A 24,716-nucleotide genomic window follows, 5' to 3' on the forward strand; every position below is an offset into this window, starting at 1 on the left:
CAGTCAGGCGAATCTCGCGATGTTTCTCGAGGCGGGTGAAGTCTCGCGGACTTTGGTGGGAGTTCTCGCGAGGTTGTCAGGGAGATGGCGGGTGGCCGCCTGGTACCTGAAGGCCGACTGAGCGCCGGCTGTTTCGCGCTCGGGGTGTCAGTCACTTTGGTGCCGGGACTCAGTGGCACTCAGTCTGGTTTCATCACCCGTGTACTGCTCGCTACCTACCTGGCCTTCATTAACGTCTTGTTACTGCTGTTATACCGGGGGCTCCATTACCAGGTAACAAGCAGGCGGGAGGGGAAGAAGCCTGAGCGCGGATTGGGATTTTACACAGTTAGTTACTGACAAGCTCACGGAGTCATTTCGGGCAGTAACAAGGGGAGGATCATCTAAGTTGTTGTGCGCCGCCTTGTACTGTCGCGGGACGGAGTCGGCAGTGATGGCTGCTGCAGTTCAACAGCGTGTTCGTTCTGCGCCTTTATCCTGGAGTGGGTGGTTTCTCTTTCACAAACAGAAATTGCTGGAAAAACTCAGCAAGTCTGGCAACACCGTGAAGCGAAATCGGAGTAGACGTTTCGGGTCCAGCGACCTTTCATTCAGAACGGATGGTAGCTACCTGTTCCACTTTTTGATTTTGTTTCTGATTTCCAGCATCTGCAGTTCTTTGGGGTTTTGTTTTTGTTTCTGTTTCACTCCTTGGAATATTATCCCCCTTTAACTACATGTGTTAGCAATAAAAGGCAGGAATGTTGAATTCAGAGCTCGAAACGTCAGGAGCTCGGTAAATTATACTAAGCTGCGGCTCTACCGCATGGGTGTCAGACTGCCCATGCCACTTTCTTTTTTTCAGTAGTGTCAAAAGATTTTAATATCCATGATAAATGATTCTCAATTTAATGTCTTCACTACAAAGGTTTGTAAATCAATTTAATAACTTTGCAGTGAGAAAATGCCCCCCGATTCTTTTTGGGAACTTTATCAACTAGTATATGAAACCTAGTCACATCAGGAGATATTATTGTTGTCTCAAAGATGTTTACAGAGTACAAGAAGGCTATGCAGCCCTTTGTATGCTCTCTGGTTGGTAAAGACCTGGATACACTAAATCAGTTTTCCAGCTCTAGGTTTGTGGGTCTGGAGGCTCTGGCACTGCAAGTGACTACCTAAATTGTGCTTAACTGCTACAAGAGTTTCTGACTTGGTCATTCTTTCAAACAGATTCTCATCATTCTCTAAGTGAAAAAAACCTTAAACTCTCCTAGCCTCCTTACTACCATAAATCTATGCATCGTGGTTATTGAATCATCTACTAATGGAGAAAGCACCTATTTGTACCACACATAATATTTCACACCTCTATCGTGTCTCCTGTCAACTATCGCTGGGCCAAGAAAAACAACTGCAGCCTTTCAGTACTTTTCCTCGGCGTTCAGACTGCAACCTAGACAACACTCTCTGAATCTCCTCTGCATCCTCCAGTGCAATCACATCCTCCTATTACGTGGTGACAGAACTTGTCATCAAAGAGATACATTTTAAGAAGCGTCTTAAATGAGAGGTGACAAGGTTCAGGAAATAGCACTCTGACTTTAGACTGATGCAAACATTGGTGATTGAGAGATGGTTAAGTTGAACTCTTCTACCTGGAACGTTAATCTACTTTTGAGGCAAATCAGTTCATTAGAATAGCAATCCTAAATTTAAATTTGTAAAAACCTAGAGAAAAATAGCTTTTTAAGATGGTGATAAATTACAGCACAAACATTTCATTCAGCTCATCCCAACTATTTTGCCTTAATCTTGTGTGTTTTCCTTTAACCTGCAACCCTTTAACCACTCTTCCATCAACCACCTGATTTGAAATGTCTTGGTATCTTCTTCAATCATTTATTCTGCTAGTGGATTCTCAAGGCTTTCAGACTTCACTTTTAAAAGAAAAACTTTATCCCTATTTCTTGTCATGAATTTAACATATATAATCCAACTATAGATGCATCAATTGTTAGAACTATCTTCTATAAATTTTGTGCTGTTATTTCAATACTTTAAACATCCCTTAAATTTTCATGTAATATCTTGTTACACAAAAGCAGTCCAAATGTTTTGTAACTATCTTTCATAATGAAGTTACAACACAGAAACTGACCATTTGAACCAATTGATGTTTGTTGTCACTGTTAAGTAATCTCCCACTAACCACAATCTATCAGTGTCCTAACTCTTATTTGGCAATTCTCTTTCATTGATACATTTGAAGAATACAGTTTTTTTTTGAAAAGGAGATCTTATTTCTCTCCTTATATTCCTTATCATCTAACCTTTTATTTTCTTTTTCATTTATTTTATCATATTCTTAAACTTTGTGTGCCCTCTTCAATCTTAGTTTATTTTAAATTTATAATTTATATGTCCTTTTTATTCTGGAATTTGTTTTGTTTTAATAGTGTATATTTATTCAACTTTGCAATTTTTTTTTGAAAAAAAATTATTGTTTTCAAATCTTGTGTGCCCATTTGCTTCTGACCTCAATTTGTTCACATTTTTAAAACCGGTGGTCAATATATGCTGGCCTACCCAGCGACACCCTCATCCTGTGAATGAATTAAAATAAACCCAATTCAAAGAGTCAAATTGCTTACTCCTCTTATTTGTTGTTTCTGTGTCACTGCTGAGGCATTCAGTTACACTTAACATATCTCATTCATCTAGTATTTTTTAAAACTGTGACAGGATATAGCAATAATTTTCTTTCTTGACAATCAATCACATTTTGAAAGAGTCCTGTGTATGTTGTTGGAATTTCTTTCCCAATTCTCCACTTATCTTTTCCCTGTCCCGACCAGTTAATCAAATGAATGATGAATTGAAACTTGGAATAATTTTACTATTCCAAACTAAACTTTGGTCTGCTGACCAGTGCCATCTCCTGTCTCCCTACAGTTGTGGGACTGTAGTTCAACCCTATCAATGTAAAGATCCATTTTAAAATAAAGCTTTGCTGTCTGAAGCTAATTTCTGCACATATTAATCCGCTCAACATCCATATGCTTCCCTTGTACTTGTTCTTAACGTAAGTGTTAATTTCCCCATTTATCCATTACACATTTCATTGACTGCAGTCCTGTTCAGATTATCTTATCTGTATCCTGTCCTACCCAGGACTGATGTAAGTGCCTCCTAGATTGGAAACTTTGCCTGACTTCACTCAGCCACATATTGAGGTCTTCCTTTTCCAGTGCATGTTTGGAGACCCTTACCATGATTACAAAACTTAAGTCCTGCTTCTGAAATGCTTTTTAAACTTTTAAAAACACCTTTTGCAGGGAATTGCATGTTTTTCCTGCTTACGTTGTCAGCTTCTACTATTTATGGAGACTGCTACTGCTACTCCCTTTCCACAATCTTCTCTTATCTTACGAAGTAACTTTTTACCTTAGAGTTCAGAGGCAATGAAAGTTTATTCCTATCTTCCTCTCTGACCACAACCTCCCTACTTAAGCTAGTTGAGATAATTCAGCAGGTAAGGCAGTTGAATCAGATTTGTGGGTGAACACATTGTGGGTGAATTTAGTGAGTTGGAGGATTAATAGGTCCCATCATTTTTCTCAGTTGTAGCATTTTTATTTTAAAATGTTCTACTTGTTACAGCTTTGCTTGAGCATATACTGAATTGAGGCTATTTCTCGAATGTATTTCCTGACTTTTAATCTCTGCCCCTAGGTTGCTGTGAGGGCTTGTTTCCTTGGCTTTGTTTGTGGCTGTGGTTTGTTGTTGAGCTTTGGAGGATCATCATGGCAACACTTTGGCTGGTAGGTTGCTTACAGGAGTAAACTTCACTTGATGCCGCCTCGTGTTTGAAAATTTTGCTGACTGTTTTAAAAGTTGATTTGTAATATTGATGCCAGCTGTGTGATTCCACTCGTACATATTATCCTGTTATACTGTATATTGCGTGTGAGCATCAACTGAAAGGAATGTTATGGAAGATTCACTCAAATACATTCTTTAAAGAGAGGTACAGATGTGACTAATAACTTTTGGGCTGTTTGCCCAAAGATCTCTCCCACACTTAACCATCTACTGAAAAAATGGGAACAATGCACTCAGATACTAAGTGATTTCCCAAATCTATGGATTATAGAATGCAAATATTGCAAGTGTTATTACAGTCTCACAATATCCCCCTTCCAACTGGTAATGCCCGTTAACTGACTGTACTGTCTGCGATGACAATTCTGTGTTTAATAGTTGGCATAAAAAACACTCTGGGGTTTCATAGTAATATTGCAAGTTTCTGTTTGTTCTTTGACAGGTACCTGTGCTCTCTGAGTTTTTTTCACTATTCAGAATATCTGGTGACTGCAGTTATCAATCCCAAGTCTCTGTCTCTGGATTCCTTCCTGTTAAATCATAGTATGGCATATACACTTGCAGCTATGTCATCCTGGGTGGAATTCACAATCGAGAAACTTCTCTTCCCAGGTGTGTGAACAATTATGACATTGTTTACTTTTGCAATCTATAGAATGTGGTAATGGCATTGTGGGTCAACCCACAGAGGGTAGATTGCAAGCTAACAAGTTATCGAGTTGGATGAACACAGCAGGCCGAGCAGGAAAGCTGACGTTTCGGGCCTAGACCCCAGACCAGAAATTCTGAAGAAGGATCTAGGCCCAAAACGTCAGCTTTCCTGCTCCTCTGATGCTGCTCGGCCTGCTGTGTTCATCCAGCTCTACACCTTGTTATCTCAGATTCTCCAGCATCTGCAGTTCCTACTCTCGTAGAATGTGGTATTTTGTATGAGGAGTGGTGCTGAATATATAACTTGCCTGCCTGTCATGGACCTAAGTGGCTCATTATATGTGCCCAGGTCTATTCTGTGTTGGTGTGGTGTGTTGTGATAAAATCACTCTATCACAATTTTGTTCAGTCATCTCACTAACTGTTAAACATTTGATCGTGCAGACCACAAACCAGCCATGTCTTTGTGCGACATTCGCTTTAGGATAGCGATCCCAAGGTAATAATTGAGCATTGTATAATCTTATGCATTTATAGACCAGCGTATTGTATCTTTGAATTACTCCAACTGTTAGCTCACATGAGATGAGCTAACTCCTAGAGGAGAAATTCCACCTGAGGCATTCCCTATTCTGTAGATTAGATCAATGTAATTAACTGTTTTTGGAGAGGTGGTCAGGGTAGAGAACAATACTGCAACTTCCATTGATGTAAAGGCCATAACAACTCTTCATTCACTTCGATATAAGGAACTTGAGTGGGTAACAGGAAGAGTTAGAATCAAAGAATGATTATAGCACAGAGAGAGACTCTGTTTGTCTATTCATTCTGTCTGGCTTTCTCCATAACAAATGTTTTCTTTTAATTACTCATGAGACGTGGACATCTCTGGCTGGCTACCATTTATTGCTTCTTCCTAGTTGCACAAAGGTGGTGGTGAGCTGCCTTCTTGAACCACTGCAGTCCATGTGCTGTAGGTTGACTCACACTGCCCTTAGGGAGGAAATTCCAGATTTTTGCCCCAGCAACAGTGAAGGAACAGCGATATTTCCAAGTTAAGATGGTGAGTGGCTTGGAGGAGAATGTTGCAGGTGGTGGTGTTTTCATGTATCTGTTGCCCTTGTCCTTCTAGATGGAAGTGGTTGTGGGTTTGGAGGGAGATATCTGAGAATTTTTGATAAATTTCTGCAGTGCACCTTGTAGATAGTAGTAGCAGCAGCATGTACTGAGTATTGGTAGTGGAGGGAGTGGATGCGGTGCTGATCAAGTGGCCTGCTTTGTCCTGAATGGTATTAAGCTTCTTGAGCGTTGTTGAAGCTGCACCCATCCCGGCAAGTGGACAGTATTCCATGACTTGTCCCATTATAGATGGTGGTCAGGCTTTGAGGAGTTAGGAAGGGTATTATTTGCTGCAGTATTCCTATCCTCTGACCAGCTCTTGTAGCCACTGAGTTTATGTGATGACATCTTATGTGGTGGTCCCCAGGATGTTGATACTGGGGAATTCAGTGATGGTAATTTTGTGGACTAAGCCAAACCCCCTCAAAGTATATTAAGATTTTTTTCTAATCATTCATGGGATGAAGGCATTGTTGGCTAGGCCAGCATTTTATTGCCCATCCCTAATTGCCCAGAGGGCAGTTGAGTCAACCACATTACATTGTGTCTAGAGTCACATGTAGGCCAGACCAGGTAAGGATGTCAGTTTCCTTCCCTACAGGACATTAGTGAACCAGATGGGGTTTTCCAAGAATTGGCAATGGACTCATGGCCATCAATAGGCGCTTAATTCAGATATTTATTGAATTCAATTATAGTAATGTTGTGGACTAGGCCAAGCCCTCTCAAAATATATTAAGATAATAGCTTAGACCCCAACTTTTTTTTATTTTTGAAGACAAGTGTAAGGTGTTGTGCTCTGGGTGCAAGTCGATTGGTCATACTGCTAGGCCCAAAGCAAAACACCTTATTTTTACACTATCGTTAAAATACAGTCAAAGTATGAATTTTAAAAATTAGCTTAACTGTAACTCCATTGAAATACTTAACAAGAAGCCACCACTGATTAACTGTTCCAAGATAGTAACATCTCATAAACACACCCTTGACAGAGGCAAATTAAGTAAAAGAGATTATCTCACTTGCAACGTTTCCCAGTCCAGGAGGAACATCAGGAGAAAACTGTGTGTTTGTGCATTCATGTTCATGTGTTTTCTGTAGCAGGAGAGATGTACAGCAGTTTCCAAACTCTAACAGCTACTGAAAGTTAAACTAACATTTTGGTTCTGTGGGAGCCTGACCCCACCCCTTCCTTCTGCTTCTATTGTTCCAATTTTTAAAAAGCCAAAGCTGGCTGGGCTCCAAGCGGACAGCTCAGTGCCAAATTTACAACACTTGCTTTCAAAGAAACATGACATCTGTCTTAAAGGCACATTTCATAACAGTAACACTATTGAATGTCAAGGGACAGTGGTTAGATCATCTCTTATTAGAGATGGCCATTGCCTTGTATTTATGTGGCATGAGTATTATTTGCCACTTGTCAGTCACAAATGGTGCTGAACGTCGCTACTTCTGACCTTATGTGGAGGGATGGTTGTTGGTGGAGCAGCTGAAGATGGTAACTATTTATTCCAGGCTTGCTAGGACATTGATGACCCAACTGGGTGTTTTCTCTTTTTGGGCATTGTCTAACAGCATTTATTGCCCATCCCTAATTGCCCAGAGGACAGTTAACTATCAACCACATTGTTATGGGTCTGTGATCTCATGTAGGCCAGACGAGGTAAGGATAGCAGTTTCCTCCCCTAAAGGACATTAGTGAACCTGATGGGTTTTTCCAACAATCGACAATGGAATTGTGGTTGTCATTAGCCTCCTAATTTCAGACTTTAATCTAGTGATAATACCCCCACTAGGCCATCACTTGCGTTGCCACTGTCAGTACTTCCTCTAAGTTTGCTTCATCATGAAGGAATCTAACTGGCCCAACTCCCTGACCCTTTCCCTGTAGCCTTCCTTTTTGTTTAACTCTGTCAAGTACTAGTAATTGAATCTGCCTCCACACTCAGTTAGCATGTTCCAGTTTATCAGGTCTGGCAGCATCCGTGAGGAAAAAATCAGTTAACGTTTCGGATCATTTTCCAACAACTTCTGTTTTGTTCCTTAATTAGAACATTCAAAGTTCTTTGGTTTTTATTTTGTCCCAGTTCATAATTGCTCGCTGTATGTAAACAATTATTTTTATCACCTTTGGCTCTTTTGCCATCCGATTTAATATTGATGTTCTCTGGCTCTTGATGCTTCTGCCAATGGGAACAGTTTCTATCTCCACTATCCAGGTTACTTAAGGTTTTGAATGCTTCTCTTAAATTTCAGTCTTCTCTGCTCTAAGCTGTACAATCCCAGCTTGTCCAATCCACGTGGAACCATTCTTATACATTTTCTCTATGCTATCTGTAAAGAGTTTGCATGCTTGGTAAAGTGTGGTGCCTAGAATAGGCCACAATTTGCCAATTCAAGCCAAAAGAATATTTCGTAAAAGTTCATCATTACCTTTCTGCTTTTGTACTCTTAAGACACTATTCCAAGATTCCATTGTATTTTTAACCACTTTCTCAACTTGTTCTGTGAACATAGATGATTTGTGCCCATAAAGTCTGAGGTCCCTCTGCTCCCTTACTTTAGAATTCTGTCTGTTGGCTTATCTTGCCCCTCCCCTTTCTTGCCACCAATTATTTATGCTGCAATTTATCTGTCATGTGTTTGCCCATCCACCAGCCTTTCTTGCATCTTGAAAAGTGCCACCGTCTTCCTCGATATTTGCTGCACTTCCATGTTTTTGCATCATCTGCAAACTTTGAAATTGTGCCCTGTACCCTGTATCTCCGGGCTCTAGTCATTAATACAGATCACGAAAAGCAGTGGTCTTGGTACTGGTCCCTGGTGAACCACACTGTATAACTACTTCCAGTTTGACAAATAAGCATTCAGCACTACTTCTTCCTGTTTTGATGACAAGTTTGGGATTTATATATAAAGATATTATTTTTAATAATGAAACAAAGGTCCTAGAGATTGAAAGCTTTTAGGGCAGTTTTTGAGGAGACCTGACTGGGGTCAGAGGCCAATATAGTTTCCCTCTTAGAAACGAGTATGGGTTAGTGCAGAGAAACTCAGGAACCTTGGCATAAAAAAAGCTTAGTGTGTGAAACTTCTGGACCAGCAGCACTTAAGTTAAACCTAAAGTAGGAATAAATTATTGCAGGTGCTGGAATCTGTAATGAAAACAAAGTGCTGGAAATCACAGCAGGTGAGGTAGTGTCCATAGAGAGAAGCAAGTTGATGTTTCAAGTCTAGATAACTCTTCTTCAGAGCTGTTAAACCTAAAGTTTGATATGGAAGGCTAAATTTTCTGGAATTGAATCTTTGTGAAGTGATGGTGCTGGGGAGTAGTGAGACTTTGTTTTCCGTAATATTTTACCATCTTGTAAAATGTGTTTTATGTTTAGATAGCCATTTTTAAAATTTTTGTAACAAACTTATTTTATTGTTGAATAAAAAATACACCTTGTGTACTTATGTTTCAGGGAATGACTGCCACATTAAACTGAAAATAAAAACAAGCCTGATTTTATTCTCCGGTCTGATTTATCTTGTAGTAAAGTTAGCTGGCATCATAACAGTGTATTTTAGCTAATTCCTATCCATGCTGCTGCAACTGTACCCTTGATTCCTTCAAATAGACTATTCTAAATGGAGAGAAAATTCAGAAATCTGAAGTTCAAGGAGACTTGAGAATCCTGACCCAGGATTCTCTTAAAATAAACTTGCAGGTTGAGTCAGTAGTTAGGAAAGCAAATACAATATTGGCATTTATTTCAAGAGGACTAGAACATAAAAGCAGGAATGTACTTCCGAGGCTTTATAAGGCCCTAGATCAGACCTCATTTAGAGCAATTGTGAGCAATTTTCTGCCCCATACCTCAGGAAGGATGTATTGGCCCTTGAGAGGGTCCAGAGAAGGTTCACGAGGATTATCCCAGGAATGAAAAGCTTAATATATGAGGAACACTTGAGGACTCTGGGTCTATACTTGATGGAATTCAGAAGGATGACAGGAGATCTAATCGAAACTTACAGAACACTGAACCGCCTGGACATGGGGAAGATGTTTCTATTAGCACAAGAAACTAGAACCCGAGGGCACAGCTTTAGAGTAAAGGGAAGACCCTTCAGAACAGAGATGAAGAGAAAGTTCTTCCGCCAGAGAGTGATGAGTCTATGGAATTCATTGCCACAGAAGGCTGCGGAGGCCAGGTCATTGAGTTTATTTAGGACAAAGATAGGTTCTTGATCGACAAGGAGATCAAGGGTTACAGGGAGAAAGTGTGAGAATGGGGTTGAGAAACTTAACAGCCATGATTGAATGGCGGAGCAGTCGCAAAGCGCCAAATAGCATAGTTTCTGCTCCTGTGTCTTATGGTCTAAATTTGCTGACTGAGTTGCATTTTTGTTGTTTGTTTTAATGAATTATTTTTCTCTTCACTTGCAGGTCTGAAACAGATTACGTGGCTCAGTTTCTTTGGTTTGCTGATGGTTCTAATTGGGGAATCCCTACGCAAGGCAGCCATGCTAACAGCTGGGTCAAATTTCAATCATATTGTACAGAATGAGAAGGCTGAAAGCCACCGGCTTGTCACTAATGGTGTCTACGCCTGGTCTAGGCACCCTTCCTACGTGGGCTGGTTCTATTGGAGTATTGGCACTCAGGTAGGTTCACCATTGGCTTCTGTATATTCATTGTGCCTTTGGAATAGCATGTGCTACTTTGGTCCACATTTCAGCACATCACTGTTTTATGATACCAAAGTTGAAGTTTATCTTACTGTTTCTTATGGTCCTGTGGTAATAGCACTGAAAAAAAGCCTTTTGACTGATTGTGTTTGTACTGGCTTTCATAAGGAGCAAATCACATTACAACTCCCCACAGCCTTGCACATTTCTGCTCTTCAGATATTTTAGGATATTTGTCTAAACATTTACGGCACAGAAGGAAGCCATTGTTCTCATAGTGTCTGTGTTTTCACCAATAACCTGAATACAGGAATTCAGGTGCATATCCAAACACTCTCTCTGCCTCTGCTGACTTTTAGGCAATGAATTCGAAATCCCTGCCACACTCTGGTTTAAAAAGTTCCCTCACCTCTCCTCTAAGCCATCTGCTTTAAACAGATGCTTCCTTGTCAATGAACCCTTTGCTAAGGGAGATTAGTCCTTTTCCTTTTCTGTATTTGGGTCCCTCAAATTTATACACCTCAAGCAAATCTCCTCTCGGCATGTCTGTTCCCAGTGTTATGAAGACACTTCATTATTTTCTTTGAGGATTCATGTCTAGAAGATTGTGGATAGTGGTTCATTTGAAAAGATTGCGGAGATATGTGGACTTTAGCTTAAATGGAATCACTGAAAGGACACATTGTGACATTTTAAAAACAAACTTCTTGAAGTCACATTACCAACTTACTGGACTTATTTACTGAAAATCACACATGCCTGAGTTTAGGACTGTCAGAAATTAGTCTTTGGTTTGGATATTGTTTGGAGTTTCATTTGTGTTAGCCTGCTGAGAAAGAGAAAATGGTTCGCTTATCCACTGCCTTGCTGCTAAATCCTTTTGGGAGTCCAGTGTGATAACTGAAACACTCCTGAGAAGTCTCTGAAAGGGCTTTCTTTGATGTTTCCAGAACAAACTGTATCTGCAAAGTGACATTTCCTTGTATTTTTGGCAGATATTTAGATGTGTCAGGGCATCAGTTTAAAGCCATCGTGAACATTTTGTACCTCACCCTTTTTTTATTTCTTTTAAGAATTTACTATTATTTGGCCAAGTGTCTTTTTTTTAATTTGATGCAGGAAACATTCTTTTATTTCCTTTCCATTACCTGTGTGTATGTTTTTTTCATTCTAAACCCAATACAGCTGAAGTATATACAGGCAATATCACTAAGTGAGTAAATTACTTAAATTTATGATGTTATCAGTGAAGTGGTGGGATTAGTGAGTGACAGTTCAGTCTCCAACTTCAGTCACATCACAAGGGAAACAACCCCAGTCTGTACAATTTCTTTCTCATGGCTGCAATTTTCTAGTCCTGGCAACATCCTTGTATAGGGAATGGGAGAATAAAGAAAAGTCATTTTGTTGTCTTAGGATTTATAGTAAGAAGGGAAACTGTTGTCAGCCATGATCGCCATTCAGTACGGATCAGGTTTGAAGGGTCAAATGACCCACTCCTCCTTTATTCTATGTCATATGTCTCACTGTAACATGTCTGGAGCCCTGACGCTGATCTAAAAGTCCCTTGAAAGGTGATTAGGTTTGAGGATCCGGAACGGTTCTCAAAAAAATGAAAAGGCCCTCTAATGGTCTGGATTCACATGACTGGCTTATTTCTTATGGATGATTAACACATTACATAACGTGTTGGGGTTTGGACAAACCAGTCAAGGGTTTCTTACTGTGTAAATACTTCCTTGACCACAAATTCTGACTGGTACAAGGTCCAGCACAATTCAATATAGTATGATATGATTAGAATAGAATAATTGCATTTTTTTCTTGCTTGGCCTGCCACAAAATATGGGTTGGAAACAGAAGCAGTCTTTTTCCAAGCAATGAGCCAGTTGTTGCCTTTTGTTTCATTGCAGGTAATTTTGTGTAACCCCATCTGCATCGTAGGATACACATTGGCTTCATGGCGTTTCTTTCGTGAACGAATCGAGGAAGAGGAGATGACTCTGATTCAGTTTTTTGGCAAAGACTATGAGCAGTATAAGAAGCAGATTCCAACACGACTTCCTTTCATCAAAGGTGCCAAAATAGATCCATGATGTTAGATGGCAGGAGAGGGAAACGCACAATCAAACGGACCGTGAATACATGGGCTACCGTTTAATCCTTAGTACCTGAATATTGTTTGATTTCAGCTTTGAAAAGAATTCCACGGCTGTTGCTGTTGAGAATATGTTAGCTAGCTTCTCACTGTTAGAGCAAGGAAGTGATGCTGCAGGTTACCCTGAGTTGTGAATGGTGGGAACCGGAAACAGGGCGAATTGTAGAGACCACTTGCTGCAGCTATTGCTATGACAAAACCATTTGTTATAAACTTGGTACTTCTCATACAGACTGTTCCTTTTTGACCAAAAAAAAGTCCATGGAGGGCTGCTTTATACTGTGTAGGGATGCTGCAGTATTGCAATATACCAACACACTTTATCAGGAAAGTAAATTCCATAATTTACTGTTAACAGAGGATAATCATGATTTGTAGAAAACTGGGACAGTTGATTTTTATTTTATCCGGACGAAAACGTGTTGCATCTTATTCAGAAAGATGCTAAAATTAATGATATTCTGCATTGAGTTTTTTTTTAAAAATGACTTTCAAGCTCAGTCTTTCACCATTGGGTTCTAGTTAAACACTTAACCAGGCTGATAATATGAAAGTTTCCTATGCTAAAGGGCCTTCATCAACATATTGTGTGATGTTTCAACCAGCTGTGGGTCAATTTCTCATGATCTGCAACATTTTGGATGAATTGGCAAATACGTTGCCATTTTCACTGAAGTGAAGTGAAGTGAAGTGAACTGGGGTTTGCTGATATTGGTGCAATCAAGACTGCCCTTCTGAAGTTTGAGCTGAGACACATTGGTCGAATTGTGTAGAGAAAGCTGTATCTAATACATGCTGTACTGGACATGGGAGTACATGGGAGTATTTGAGGGGCCATCTAAAAGACCCTTTGCTCTGCATTTATGTCATATGGTGCCTGACCTGACCAACTAGTTGATGACTCCTGTACCTGAAATGAATGTGTCCCATTGCCCAGCACTGACGTTCCCTCAACTTCATGAGAAAAATGTATACAAATAAATTTCCACATTCTATATGAGTACAATTTGATTACCTCTGCACTGTTGATAGAGGGGGAAGGGGAAAGCTTTAATTACTTAAATATAATAAGTAAAAACTGTAAATGCTGGAATTCTGAAATAAAAATGGGTGCTTACCTGAAATATTAAGCTGTCATGCACACTGATTCAGTATTTTCCACCATTTTTCTAGTTTTGTTTTTACACAAACCATACTTAAATCTAGCTTGGCTTTGAGTTACCATGTGCATGATCAGTATTTATTTCTGTATCTGTAAATTTCATGAAAATATTCCTATCAAGGTTTCTCTTTGAAATCTACCAGCAAGTATCTTTCAAATTAAGGAAAAATTCTGCATCAGATTACCATCTGCCATTTTGATATTGTCTGATTCTCATCTCAATTTCTCCCTTCTCTCAGACAATATGAAAACAACTACCCCATTATTCTTGATTAAGATTCCAAAAGAATGCAGATTTTTCTCCCACACTTTGGATCATGACAACAGCTTGCTTTTATAGTGTGCCTTCAATGTAGAAAAATGCCCCTCTGCTTCACCAAAATGTTATCAGACAAAAGTGAATGCCACCTCAAAGGTGATTTTGGGGGAGCGGGGTGAAGGTGGGGTTCATCAATAGCTTGACCAAAAACTAAGGGGCAAATTAGAGTTATATGGAAAGAGCAGGGATGAAAGAGGAATTTTCAAAATGCTGACATAGGCAATTCCATTCATTATGCCTATAATCAAACAAAGAATTGCAGGTGCTGGAAATCTGAAACAAAAATTATTGCAGAAACAGCAGGTCTGGCAGCATCTGTGGAGAAAAAGCAGAGTTAACATTTTGGGTCCAGTGACCCTTCTTCAGAATTCGGTGACTCGTATGTTTTCATGCTGGAGGTTTAAATAATTTGTGGAGAGGGTAGTTTGAGAGGTTTAAGGAGTAAAGGCATCTACCAGAGATGATATGGGAAAGGGTGTGTACAAAAATGATCAGAGTCTGTTGCAACTATAGGAAGTGTAATAGGGATACATCAAGTTTTGTATTAATATCAGGAATGTTGTGATAGCCTGCAGCAATTATGTTATTGTACAGTTAACGTGATCTGTAATGGTCATGCCAAACAGTAGGGATAGATTAGGAGTGGATTTCAAGACTTTGCTGAAGACCGTGCAATATTGACATAGATGAACAAATACAAATGTGCATCAGAAAGTTGCACCTTCTTTGCAGAGTGCTGCAAGTTATCCTAGTGTATGTTAATATTCAGACATGGTTTTTTATTTTAATTATCGTTTCAGGAGCTACGTAAGCCACCATTAATGGCTATTATTAATGCAGCTTTGGATCAGTATGTTACAGACTGAATTCTTTGTTTATGCTGAGTAAATTGACTTTTTAGAGGTAAAAAACGTGCTGCTACAGTTGTCTTCAGAGCTGCTGGTTTGCTGCTGGGGGAGTATTTAGAGTTCCAATGTCTGGTTGCATGTTTTGATTTCCCCAAATGAAACTGTGTGGACGGATATTAGCTGTAGTGCTATCCATCGTAAATGAACTTGCTAGTGCTCACTCGCATAGACTCAATTATGAAGGGCTGTTGGGGGACAGTGGCAGTGTCTGTATCTGAGTTAGGCCTTGATTCAGGTCCCCCTGCTCCAGAGGTGTACAATAACATCGCTGAACATGTTGATTAGAAAAATACCAACCCTCTGCATGGCTGAAATCCCTCCGAGCCAATACTAGAATACGATTCCATTCAGACCATATAATTGAGTCCAATTATATTGTCACTGAAAACCACATGCAAGGCTAATGACTTTTCCATTTTAAAGGCTATATAAACAAAGAATCCCAAAGTACTTCAAAAAGATCAAATTTAATGGAAAGTCACAATTGAAGTGTTCAATGAAGATGTACGTGGAGATACTGCTTCCAGTAATGGATGAGATCTGTACAAGGCAAATAAATATAGATCAAATAAAGCATTTGGGAGTAACTTATTTTACAATGATAAGAATGTGGAACTCTTCCATTCTGAGTGGTTTGGCCAGATAGAAAAGTAGAAGTAATAGCTTGAATCTGTCAGAACAGTAATTACAAAGTAACTATTTACTTGCTTACTCCTCTGAATTGCTACTGAGAAACAGACTAAAATAAACCTGAACAAAAAGATGGATGTCAGTGCCCATCAGACTGCTTCTTCTGATTACTCAGTAGTAAAAGCAGTGAACCTTTGAAAACAGGAAGATTTCAAAGGTAATAAAATGTGAAGCTGGATGAACACAGCAGGCCCAGCAGCATCTAGCTTTTGTGCTCCTGAGATGCTGCTTGGCCTGCTGTGTTCATCCAGCCTCACATTTTATTATCTTGGAATTCTCCAGCATCTGCAGTTCCCATTATCTCTGATACAAGATTTCAAAGGCTTCACTTTCTGGTCTAAGGATCGGAGAAATAGGAGGAATCGACAAGGATTCTTGCTGTTGAATGTGTGTGCAAAGGTTAGGTGATGACAACCGAATCTGTTACAGTCCACACCACATTTAAGTAAACAACCAACTTTCATTGTCTACGCTCCTTATTTTTAGCATGATTCAGGATGTTGGCATTGTTCTCAAGGGCAGTATTTATTGCTTATGCTGAGTTGTCCTTCAGTTAGAAATACAAGAAATGTTAAACTGTTGAGTCAATACATTGTTATTAAATGAGGTAAATGTTTATTTAGTTTATACATGCACCAGCTTTTTAGCCAGAAACAGTTCTGGGGAAAATCACGAGATATAGAATGTGTTCCAACTGTAAAAATTTTTTTGAGCTGATAATTTTCATGTTTTTTATTTCCTTCCCTTTTTTTTTGCTTGATGTTGGTCCTTTCATGGGGTACTATTCCAAAGATATGAATGGCTATCCACTTCCTTTCCCAAACAGTTGCTCTTTCTTACAAATGTCTAGATAGCATTTTCCAGCAGGTGCCACTGGAAGCACCCAGCCCCCATTAGACAGTCATTACAGAGTACAAAGTAAATCTTCTGGTTGTTACAGGCCAGTGCACAGAGGTTACATCACAGAAATAGGTCATTCAGTCTAACAGGAAAATGCCAGTGCTTATGTTGCTCCCTGTCAATCAGTATTTACTTCATCTCATGTTGCATGTGAACCTTCTTCCACAATAGATCCTATTCTTTTCTCTTACCTCTACTTGTCTAGTTTCCCTTTTAAATCCATCGATACTAATTTCCTCAACTACTCCTTGTTCCACATTTTCACCACTCTTTGTGAAATAGTTTCTCTGAAATCTTTATTGGGTTTATTAGGGACAATCTTCTATTTATGACCAATTATGGATTTATGCTGTAACTGGAACTATCTCCACCCCTAGCATGAGAAACCATTTTGTAATTTCAAAAGTCTCTATCATTCCTTAGTCATCCCTTGTCCAAACAAACTTGCCCCAGGTTTGGTTAATCTTCCCTTCAGGCTTTCTTTCTTGTAAAATATTTCACTCCTAGTGCTGTTAAGCTAATTAAGGACTTAATTGATGGACAGGAACTCTGGTTGAGAAACAGATTCATTTTCTGCTTACTTTGCAACATTCCCAAATCTGACCACTGCTTTTCGTTTTCACTTTACAATTCCTTTGGCAATGCACTATTAAAGACAAGTAACATTTTGCTTAACAAGCCTGCATTTTAAATAGACCGTATCTGTCCTCAATCTTGTTACCATCACTATTCTTCAGTAAGCTTGCCGATCCTTCAAAGCAGCCCTGGAATCTTAAAAAACTAAAGGTTAATCTCCATGACCCTGCTGCGAGCAAAACCTAATGCAATAATCAACAGCAATAAAATAAAGATTGTTAAACATTTTCTGAATAATATTGTGTATAATAGAGAGCAAGTACTTTGTCTTAGAAATGATATATTGAACGTGGACAGAATGCAATGTATATTCACCAGAATTACTTGAAACTAGACTTGAAGATTAGAAGGTTGAAGGATGATTTAATTTTTTTTGGATTTTGACAGGAATTGGGGGTAGAAAGAAGTTTTTCTCACCGGTAGAGAAGTCTAGGACAAGTGAACATAAGCTTGAAATCAGAGTCTGATTATTCATAGAAGAGAGGTTAGGACACACTTCATCCAAAGGATGATAAAAGTGTAGAACTCTTTCTCACAAAAATTACATCCCTCAAAAACTGTCAAAATTAATAGTTTAAATATAGGATTAATAGATTTACACTAGCAAAGGACATGAATCCAGGATGAGTAAATGGATTTATCAAACAGACCAGCCATTAAAGGCAAAGTGAACTTGAAGGGCTGAATGGCCACCTCCTGTTTCAATTTGTTACCAAAATATTGGATTTTCTGGGGATGGAGATGAGAAAAGACTGTTTGAGAATGAAGTATCACCCAATTTGGTAACACAGTGTCTGTTCACCTTCTGACTGATTCGGGAAAGTAGGCCACAACGAAGATGGGGAGGGTTGGTTGATCAACGACAAGGCAATTGAAGGCAGAAATTCATGTGATGTAACCTCCAGGGACAGTCTAATCAGAACTTTAAAACTGCTTTCTAGAGAAGACCTGGAAACTGATTTTGTTTTTCTTCCCTTCCCAAAACAGAACCCTCCTTTCCCATCCCAACTGGAACTGCACAAAGTTCTACTCCTGTGATATTTTGCATTCCCGTGATGATGTGCTTATGAGTATACCATACAAAACATCTGGTGTGAGAAACAGTCACCAGGAGTAATGGGACATGCCAGTGAGTATACACATATTCAGCATAGTAGTTAGTCCAACAGGAGCAATTTGTTAGATTTTACTTCCCTTTTGATTTCAATAGACAATAAACAATAGGTGCAGGAGTAGGCCATTTGGCCCTTCGCGCCAGCACCACCATTCATTATGATCATGGCTGATCATCCACAATTAGTATCCTGTTCCTGCCTTATCCCCATAACCCTTGATTCCACTATCTTTAAGAGCTCTATCTATCTCTTTCTTGAAAGTATCCAGAGACTTGGCCTCCACTGCCTTCTGGGGCAGAGCATTCCATATATCCACCACTCTCTGGGTGAAGATGTTTCTCCTCAACTCTGTTCTAAATGGCCTACCCCTTATTTTTAAACTGTGTCCTCTGGTTCTGGACTCTCCCATCAACGGAAACATGCTTCCTGCCTCCAGAGTGTCCAATCCTTTAATTATCTTATACGTCTCAATCAGATCTCCTCTCATCCTCCTAAACTCAAGTGTATACAAGCCCAGTCGCTCCAATCTTTCAACATATGATAGTCCCGCCATTCCAGGAATTGACCTCGTGAACCTACGCTGCACCCCCTCAATAGCCAGAATGTCCTTCCTCAAATGTGGAGACCAAAACTGCATACAATACTCCAGGTGCGGTCTCACCAGGGCCGTGTACAGCTGCAGAAGGACCTCTTTGCTCCTATACTCAATTCCTCTTGTTAAGAAGGCCAGCATGCTATTAGCTTTCTTCATTGCCTGCTGTACCTGCATGTTTGCTTTCACGACTGATGTACAAGAACACCTAGATCTCGTTGTACTGCCCCTTTACCTAACTTGACTCCATTCAGATAGTAATCTGCCTTCCTGTTCTTGCCACCAAAGTAGATAACCACACATTTAACCAAATTAAACTGCATCTGTCCACTCACCTAGCCTGTCCAAGTCACCCTGTATTCTCATAACATCCTCCTCACATTTCACCCTGCCACCCAGCTTTGTGTCATCAGCAAATTTGCTAATATTACTTTTAATGCCTTCAGCTATATCATTAATGTATATTGTAAATAGCTGTGGTCCCAGGTAGTCACTGCCATTGCAGATTATCTAATGAAAAGAGGCGGGGTGAGTGGAGTAAATATAATGTTCAGTTTGGACCCCAGAAAAGCAAGGATTTGTTACACCACTACATTTGGTAATTGACAAAATATCAGATATACAATTATATCTAAAAACAATTCCTGGTATAGTATGTTTCCCACAATCTCCATTGCAGTTGTTGAATTGATTCCAGGAATGTGTGGGTTGTGCTATGAGCAGGATTGAAGAGAAATGTGATCTCATTCGAGCATATAAAGTATTGTGATAAATAAGATAGATTCTAAGAGGCTGTTTGCACTGACTGCAGTCGAGAACTAACAATCATAGTCATTGTTAAATAATACCAGCCATTTATCACTGAGATGAATACAAATTGACTCACCCACAAGGTTATGAATTTTTAAGTTCTCCAGTTCAGAAGACTGTGGATGTATATTCAGTGGTGAGTATACTCTAGAATTATTTTTGGCTATCAAGGGACAAGAAGACTAGGCGTGCAAGTTGAGTTAACATAATATCAAGAAGTCATGTATTGATTAGCAGAGCAGGCTTGAAGGATTGTATAGTTTACTGCTGCCCCTCTTCCTTATGTTCCAAGTATATCACCGCACAAGGGGAGCAGGAATTATTTTAGGAGGATAATCATTAATTATAATTGGGTTGGTACAATAGCTCAGTGGTTAATTCTGCTGCCTCACAGCACCAGGGACCCAGATTCAATTTCACCCCCAGGTGACTGTGCAAAGTTTGCACATCTCAATTGTTACTGTGTAGCTTGAAATGCAGGTGAGAAATCAGCAATAAGCAAGGAATAAGCAGGTATTAAACTGAGAAATGAAGTTGTGTAGTACTTCATCAGTACTGACCCTCTGGCAGTGTGGGTTTCTTTCAGGTGCTAGGGTTTCTGCCAACAGTCCAATGATGTGCAGGTTAGGGTGGATTGGATTGGAAAACACAGGGATGAGGTAGCGGGGAGGGTATGGGTTGGTCTTCTTGGGGGGAATCAATGTGGACTTGATGGTCTGAATGGCTTGCATCCACATTGTAAGGATTCTATAACTAATTCTGCTTTATGAGAGGTTTTGTGTGCTTGATACTGAGACAGTACATAACTATATTATTTTCTACAAGTATGTTTTATGATGCCGAATCTAAACTTGAGAAAATAGAACTGTCCAACAGTAAAATTAGTGTGTCTTTAAAGCACAATTATTTCTACAGGAATTTATAAAGTATTATGACAACTTGTTACTTCAAAGCCCACCTAACTCTTCTTTCCTGAGGAGATGACTGCTTAAAATTTCACTCTGCAATTTATCTATGAAATGAAATTTGTACTTTCTGAGAACTGAAACATTGTCTTTCTTGTCTAACTTTAATGATAGAAACATCTTGAATATTTGATCTTCAGTTATTGAGAAAGCAAGGCAGCCAATTGTTCAGTTTATTCTCCTTCTTATTCTCTTTGCTGTTTCTTTTCACTAACAATAAAAATTGCTGCTGGAAGTATGTAGCAAGTTAGTTAAAACAGAAAACGCATTAATATTTTGGGTATGCACCTCTCATCAGAATTCCATGGTATAAACCAGAACATTGACTTGTCACTTCTCTTTTCATACGCTGACTAGTGTATTTTCCAACACATCAGTTTTCATTTCAGCTGTTCAGTTTTTGCACATTTTCTCTTTCTTATATTTAATTTTGGCTGAATCAGAAGGTCATGGATTCAAGTGCCCAGGTTGAGTGCTGATTCTCTGTGCTAGTACTGAGGGAGTAATACAAGCTTCATTGCTCAGTTTAATACCTATTTATTTCTTATTTTTTTGTTGCTTTCTCGCCTGCATGTCAAGCCACATAGTAACAATTGAGATGACAGTAATATTCAGCTATCAGCTTTTTTATTGCTGGTATTGTAGTCAATCAAGTGGTTGTGATTCCTGAATGTATGAAACATATATGCTCCATATAAAGAATAATAAGCTTATTTTAGCAGGAAACAGTAATGGGGGAATCACCTCAAACCAAAATCCTACTGCATGGGACAAGGAACAACAGCATTCGATTCCTAATCACTATCCACCAACCCTTGCTAAAAAGTTTTGTGTATGGATATCAGGTGAGGACAGGATCAGACTCCTCTGGATTGCTTTTGATGACTGACTTCTCCACAACTAAACCCTGATTTTAATCCAACCCGTCTATGAAAATGGAGTGGTTTGGGTCAGACACCTGTTTCCCATCATGAAAAATTTATACTACATTTACATTTATGGACCGTACTCCCACCAGCTACGTTCCCCCTAAACTTTTAACTTCCACTGTGTGGACCTCCGAGGTCCGTGTGTGGCAATAATGTCTGCATACACAAGTTGAGGCATTGACATGGCGATCAGGACCTCCAAGTTTGGACTGCGTGGCATCTGGTCAAGCTCACCAGGGGAACTGGTTTGAATCAGGACTCACAGATGAAGCACTGTCATGTGTACAAAGTATGTTTGTGGCACTGTACCTAGAAAGGAACTAGAACATGCAAAATTTTCATATGGGAAAAGACCAGCTAACCACGAAGCCTGCTGCATGTAATGGCCAGACCATGTCTTCCCCACCTGCTAAACCTACTGAATCTCAAATTTCCTGGTGACTAATGAAAATCCATTGCTCGAAATGAGATGTTAAGGCTTTGAGTTCTGCACAGGTTTAGCAGTTGCTAATTATGCAAGTATCACTCTAAGATAAACATTTCAGAGCATTTTAGGCTTTTGTTAAAATGATTAGTACCATTTTAAGGGCAGTGATCAGATTCAGATACTGTATGAGAAAAGCCAGAATGTGCACACAAGGCAACATAATGAACAAACTGTAATATCTTCTTTTGCGTGTGTCAAATTTTGTATGTTAATGCTTCTGTGAAGTGCCATACCATACCACACAAAAGTCAATAAGTAAATGCACGTTGTGGTTTGTCACTTGGTATTAATTCCCTGCTAAAATATAATGCAAGCAATGTTCTTATCCACAGGTATCTGCTATTCTGTTTAAAAAATAAATCTGCTGACGGGGCACATTAGATCCAAGGTTGCAAAAATCAAATGTAGAGCATCAAAGTCAATGGGAAAGCCAATGTGTCGTATTTAGACTTGGAGGGTTATCACAGTTTGTTGAATGTGCTGTGTCTCTCATCACTCTGCACTATAAGGTGAGTTCCATCCTGTCAGAGCTGTCCAATCCAGTCTTTTGTTTGGTCCGGTGTAATTCCCTGGATTTCAGCTCTGAATCCTCTGGCAGAATGTTCAGAGTTCGATTGTCAATGACCTTGTCCTTGTCGTCGGTAAGTTTTTCTTTGTCTTCACTGGCACACGTGAGGTCGTTCCTAAAAAGGAATCAAAATATTGTACTTGTCTTTTTACCGAAACCTCCACTGTCAACATCCTGGAGTTACCATTGACCAGAAACTCAACTAGACTTGTCATACAAATACAGTGACTACAGGTCAGAGGCTAGGAGTACTGTGTTAAGTAACCTACCTCTTGATTCCCCAAAGCCTGTCCATTATCAAAAAGGCACAAGTCAGGAGTGTGATGGAATATTCCCCACTTGCCTGGATCAGTGTAGCTCCAACAATACTCAAGAAGCTTGACACCATGCTAACCTGATTGGCACCACATCCACAAGCACTCCACTCCCTCTACAAGCACTCCCTCCACCACCAACACTCCATAGCTGCAGTTTGTACTATCCACAAGATACATTGCAGAAATTCATCAAAGACACACTTAGACAGCACCTTCTAATCCTATGACCACTTCCATCTCGACAGAAAAAGGCAACAGATACATGGCAAATACCACGACTTGCAAGTTCTCCTCTGAGTCACCATCCTGATTTGGAAATATGTCACTGTTCCTTCCCTGCTGCTCGGTCCAAATGCTGGAACTTACTCCCTGACAGTACTGTGGGTTTACCTACACCACATGGACTGATTTCAAGTTTCAAGAAGTCAACTCACCACCTTCTCAAGGGCGACTAGGGACTGGCAGTAAATGCTGACCAGCAGGCAATGCCCACATCCCGCTAGAGAATTTTTTAAAAAACTAGTTTTACTTTGTTTTTCTACTGAAATCCAGCTATCCTTCCAAGTCATTTGTCTTACAGGTGTGAACAGGAGTGTGTTAAATGTCACCAGGCTTTTGTCCACAGTGGGCATCATCCGTTAATTCCATTCTCTCTCAATGACCAAGATACACAAACATCATTGCAGGAGCCACAGTGACAAGGAGCAAGAACATTGGCCAATTAATTTGTACCCACCTCCCTACTGTCCCCACCCTACCATCTCCAACCCAGTTGGCGTGAGGCCCAATTCTGTTTACACCAACTCACCCCAGTCACAATCAATTAATTGAATACATACCGGGACTTTAATGATGTACCACTTTAGCATTGTGGTAGTTGATACATTTACTTACTGGATTTCAAGCTTAAAGCTACCAACTTAAATATTAGATGTTGAAAAGGAAGCATAAATCATAGATACAGAAGTTGTATTTACTTGAAATGGTAATGGAAGTGAATTAATAGTAATTTTCAAAGCAGAATTGAAAATATACCTGAAAAGGAAACAAATGCTGGGTGCAGAAGTAGGGGGATAAGATTAATTGATAGTTCTTTCAACACTGAAACAGGCATGATGAACTACTTTCATGTGCCTGCATGTTTATTCTATCACAGTAATTCTACAGTGACACACCCATAATTCCAGTGCCTATCACATTGATTAGCGCAGTGAGATCTGAATTAGGATCAACTCAGCTGTGTGCCCCCTCTTCTGACAAAGGAGTTGACTCTAGAATAGTCATGTGGTCAACCACCTTCACCACCAAAAACACACACACACACACACACACACACAAACTCTTCCATATTCAGCAGTACAATTGAGAGGTACATTCTGATGTTGCCACTCTGGGTAATTTACCAAATTGAACCTGAGACCCAGGATACTACTGGCTTATACCAGCAATCACAGAATAGATTATCAACTGTGCTCACGGGGTAGCACTTGCTTCTGAGGCAATGGTTTGTGGGTTCAAGCTCCACTTCAGAAACCCATGTACATCACATAAGTCCGCACTGTCAATTTGGTACTGGTGGAGAGCTGAAATTTGAAAGTGCTGACATTGGATGAAATGTTAAACTGAGAACTCAAATGCACTCTGGGGTGCAAGGAGCCAATCCCCTGATGTTAATTTGAAATAGACTGGGTAAGTTACTTGTTGTCATGGACCCAGAGGTGAGGTGATGTGAGAGTGACAGCCTTTGACATCAAGGCTAGATTCAACTGAGTGTGGCATCAAGGAGCCCGAGAAAACTGGAATCCATGGGTATCAGGGGCAAACTCTCCACTGATTGGAGTCATACCTG

At 39.7% G+C, this 24,716-nt stretch overlaps 2 protein-coding genes across 3 annotated transcripts in view; one reads left to right on the top strand and one right to left on the bottom strand.

Annotated features, from left to right (window-relative positions):
• Positions 1 to 67: 67 nt before the first annotated feature.
• Positions 68 to 13,593, top strand: icmt (isoprenylcysteine carboxyl methyltransferase). The gene is made up of 5 exons (XM_048561241.1): positions 68 to 273; positions 3,715 to 3,803; positions 4,307 to 4,476; positions 10,070 to 10,287; positions 12,225 to 13,593. The coding sequence occupies exons 1-5, from the start codon at positions 85 to 87 to the stop codon at positions 12,405 to 12,407; spliced, it is 849 nt and encodes a 282-aa protein (XP_048417198.1). The 5' UTR covers positions 68 to 84; the 3' UTR covers positions 12,408 to 13,593.
• Positions 13,594 to 16,071: 2,478 nt separating this feature from the next.
• The window catches only part of rnf207b (ring finger protein 207b), a 46,226-nt gene continuing 37,581 nt past the window's right edge, over positions 16,072 to 24,716 (bottom strand). For both annotated transcript variants that reach the window (XM_048561244.2, XM_059655600.1), the window contains one exon: positions 16,072 to 22,665. In XM_048561244.2, coding sequence (XP_048417201.1) covers positions 22,485 to 22,665 — 181 coding nt within the window. In that variant the 3' untranslated portion in view covers positions 16,072 to 22,484. The remainder of the gene's footprint in view (positions 22,666 to 24,716) is intronic.

The sequence above is a fragment of the Stegostoma tigrinum genome, chromosome 28, assembly GCF_030684315.1.
Source record: "Stegostoma tigrinum isolate sSteTig4 chromosome 28, sSteTig4.hap1, whole genome shotgun sequence".
NCBI lineage: Eukaryota > Metazoa > Chordata > Chondrichthyes > Orectolobiformes > Stegostomatidae > Stegostoma > Stegostoma tigrinum.